This window comes from Atta colombica, unplaced genomic scaffold (genome assembly GCF_001594045.1).
Source record: "Atta colombica isolate Treedump-2 unplaced genomic scaffold, Acol1.0 scaffold254, whole genome shotgun sequence".
NCBI classification, from domain to species: Eukaryota; Metazoa; Arthropoda; class Insecta; order Hymenoptera; family Formicidae; genus Atta; species Atta colombica.
The window spans coordinates 637,349-641,546 of NW_017259353.1; the positions used below are offsets into that span (position 1 = coordinate 637,349).

At 30.9% G+C, this 4,198-nt stretch overlaps 1 protein-coding gene across 3 annotated transcripts in view; it reads left to right on the forward strand.

The window, feature by feature from the left end:
• The first annotated feature begins 1,116 nt into the window (after positions 1 to 1,116).
• LOC108689040 (glycerol-3-phosphate acyltransferase 3) overlaps positions 1,117 to 4,198 on the forward strand; it is a 22,060-nt gene continuing 18,978 nt past the window's right edge. For all 3 annotated transcript variants that reach the window (XM_018195637.1, XM_018195638.1, XM_018195639.1), the window contains exon 1: positions 1,117 to 1,314. In XM_018195637.1, the coding sequence (XP_018051126.1) occupies positions 1,162 to 1,314 (153 nt within the window). In that variant the 5' untranslated portion in view covers positions 1,117 to 1,161. The remainder of the gene's footprint in view (positions 1,315 to 4,198) is intronic.

The window sequence follows — 4,198 nt, forward strand, 5'->3', positions numbered from 1 at the left end:
TAATTGGACATCTAACAATAAGTTTAATTCTTATATGTTGTTTGTTCGTATTAACTAATCTATGGATCACAAATTTTGTAAGTACAGATTATAAAGTTTATATCAGGCAAATATTGTACGATATTGATAATTCTGATGCTATTGGATTAAGAAATGGTACAAAAGAATCTCAATCTTTTTTCTTGGCATAATCTCCTCATAGACACGTATTAATGCATGTATTTTAATCTTGAAAGATTTTCATATCTCTAAAAAAAGAAAAAAAAAACAATTATTGTTATACAAAAAAGTTAGTGCTTTTAGTTGATAAAACAAATAACTTTAGAAGCCCTTTAAATATGGGCCTAGAAATTATGTTCTTGAAATCCTCCTAGCAAATTATGTTCTTGAAATCTTCGTCGAATTGTACATGACTTGCAAGAAGGTTAAGTTTATTTTTAATTACATTTTTTATTTTTAATTACACAACTTATTCCATAAAATGCGTATTTTGCGGAATCACAGGAAACTATATATCAATCATAGAACTTATAGTAATGGAATCGGAATAACCTATCCAAGCAATGAGTGGAAGGTGTGAACAACATTTGAGAGACAGAAGATGTATTTCTGTATATATTTCTGTCCTGCTGAAAGTAACTTTTCTTCTTTCTGCGCATGTGCCAAAAGAGGATAAAGCGAATAGAAAGATATTTCTATTCCTTAGATGTCATAGCTCGACGTCCGTATTTCCATCCCATCAGTAAATTTTATAATATCAATTACCGTGTGCAAAGAGTCATAGGCTGTGTGTCGTAGGCTGCGTTAGTGTTTCATGCGCATGATGCGCATCATTTATTTTTGTTTAATATTTGGTGAATAACAAGAATAAATAATGCAGCATGCGTATCATGCATGAAACGGAACGCAGCCAATAATATTAATTCTTGACTTTATTTGTAGATGGCGTATCACACATCTAAAAGAATTCTACTGAGTGTCCCATCTCATCTAAATTGTATCCCGTGAGTCCCCTCTACGACGAGTCTTGAGTGAAAAACGGACTGGTGTTCGGAGTTTGGACTTCGGAGTGTTCCGACTTCCGATACCCCGGAATACTCCGCATTGTTTGGAGCGGAGTTCGGAGCTCGCGACAGTCCTGAGTCCACAGCAGTCAGCAAAATGGCGTCGTTGTGGACGGTGATGTCATTCGTGTTCTCGTTGCTGCTGATACCTTTCATCATGCTACTGTTAGCTATCGTATTCCTCGCATCCATCGGCAAATCCCTTGGTGTGCGTAGGTTATACATCAAACTGCTGTTGGCCCTTTTCGAGGTAAGTTTCTAAATTTCGAAATGAAAATCTTCTGTTAACGAAATAAACCGGCGCCCTCCGAATGGTCGTTTCCTGCGTTACAAATCGTCATTCGGCGATGTCATGCTTTCCTTCGACCGCTTTTCGGTCGCCTCAGCTCTCGCCGGAAGAGACCGTTTCCTGGACACATCGATGCTTTTTGGGGCACGTGCTGTAGCTTTCAAGAGAAAGCAAATCGGATAACCTTACGCGTCATTGCATAGTTACATCTCGCATAAAGTACAATTGATTGTAAATGTAAAGATTGACGACGATAGATTTCTTCGTGAATTTCCAAAAATTCTTGCACTTAAAATGAAATAAAATATTGTCTTAATTCTTTGGAGTAGAATTTATACTCTGTAGAATGAAGTATTTCGGTAAAAAATTTTTCATGCATGTGTATAAATATATATAAACATATACAAACACGCATAATATAAACATATATAATTATACATATTTATATTTATGCACGTTTATATATTTATACATATTCATGCATGAAAAATTTTTTACCGGGATTATTTTTCGGAATGAGATTCACTCTGAAAGTTTTAGAGAATATATTATTCAAGCTGGAAGAAAAATAAACAAAGATTCGAAATGTAAAAAGTATAAGCAACACGATTAAATTTAAAGTGCTTCCACATAATTCAAATCGCAAATGTTGATGCAAAATGATAATCACCGCACATAAGATACACGCAGATGAAGATGCATGCAATGAAAAAATAAATACTCTGAATCTTTATTTTGCGTTTGCGAATTATATAGAGGCATCTTTAATCATCAAGCACTATGTAGCGATTTTTTAGCCGACCAGAAAGAAGAATCGGATTTATTTATTTATTTTTTTTAATTCGGTTCTCAAAAAAACAGAGTTCTTTGGATGACAATGATTTGCAATTTATAGCAAAACAGTTGCAACGGGAGTTAGGGTTTTCTATAGGTTGTAAATTAAATTAACGCACAAGACAACTAATCTTTTGTACTTTGTACATGTACTCACTTGTGTCTCATGATCGCGACATCAAAGTACACTTGAAACGATGAGAAACGGTAAGAAGCATTTTTATCAACGTTGATACGAGCTTGATTTATTTTTAGGAATCAGCATGAAAGCAGTTTCTATCAAATGATCTCGTTTTTATACACGTGTATTATAATATTGGGAGTGATAATGACGTGCCCATTTTCACTAATCTGTAGATTAAGTTTAATTTTTGTTCAACTTGTCATCCTTTTTTAATTTTAAGGCCTGGTTCAATGCAATCATATGTTTGCTTTCTTCGTCTGCAATCTATATTGTTAGCAATTAATATCAAAGAAACAATGGTAATCCAATCCCTCGAGTTAAATATTTTGATATTTTTAACTTTTATCTGTAAATCAATTCATTTTTTTGTTAGTTTCAAAGCAAACATCATATCAATGCATTTAAATAATAAACTGAATTTGAGGCAAATTGAATATTTTTCCTTGAAATTAAATTGAATTTAATTTCATTGTTTTAGTTAACGATACAGTGAGTAGAAGCGATGGTGATTTTAGAAATGATTAAAAATAACTCAAATTGAGTATTATGAATTTAATGTAGTCCTTTTGTCCTTTTGTCCAGCCCGAATTATTTTTACTGTTCTAAACTTTCAAAAACATTCAGCATTACATTTTAACATTTTTATTACAATACCAAATAGTTTTTATTTCAAATGTTAAAACTTGTATTTAATAAAAATTAAAACTTTAACAAAAATGAGAGTGAAATGAGAGTGAAATTTTGCCAAAAAGACTCAGATGGAGGTTAATCTGGGTTTAACTTATTGTTTATCTTTTTTTAAGAATTGAAATAAGATAAAAAATAAATTGAATCGAAATTAAAGTTAATTTTACATTAGTGAAACTGGACTTAGTAAGAATTAGAAAAAATAAAGAGTAAATTGAATCGAGATTAAAATTAGGTACACATTGTTAGAAATGAACATAAACCGGCAAAGCATTCACAATCTTAATGTAGATATTGATAGAGTATTGTGTGTACAGTTCTTAAATACGGAGAAGAAACACGGAAGTGTCTCAAACTTTTCATCTAGGATATTTACCGTTAAAAAGTACCGTTTAGTTCTAATCAGTACGGGATAATTTTGAATTGAAACGGGATTCAGATATAGCGATTGACAAAGCCCTCTTAGATTGTGCGATGATTAAAGTTTCCCTTCTTTCCTTGATTTCTATTTTAAGTTATTCATTTAAATGCGATTCGTTTGAGCGCACAACTTAATAACTAAATATTTGTTATTTAGAACGAAGAGAATCTTTGATGAGATTGTTTTTACAGAAAAAGAATATTTATTCTATTTTGCATTATTAATGATGACAAATTATAATTCGCAAACATCATAAGTATTTTGAAATTAAATGTTTAAGTTCAATTTTGAAGCCAGTTTATTCTCTCTTATTAAGATTTATAACAATTCAGAACTAATTTATTTTTTGAACATGATCAATATGTGTATTGAAGATATATAGCAACAATTATGAAAAGTAATGCCGAAGAGAATATCATGTATACTGAGAAGATTGAATTTTTGAAGACATTTTTAAATTGCTTCAGCTAGAAATTGAACAAAAAAATTTAAGAAATGATCGCTTTCTCCAAAAAATATTCTGAATATCTCGCGTTTTGCACATTTTTTCCTCCTAATTACATGCATATTTATATATAGATTGAATTAATAAAATTTTGATTTAATATTTTATGCATGAATAATATTTGGACTCTGAGCGCCTAATAGATTTTTAAACATAGAAATTTTTATTACCAAGTCCACCGTCCAATATAATATATATATATATATATATATAT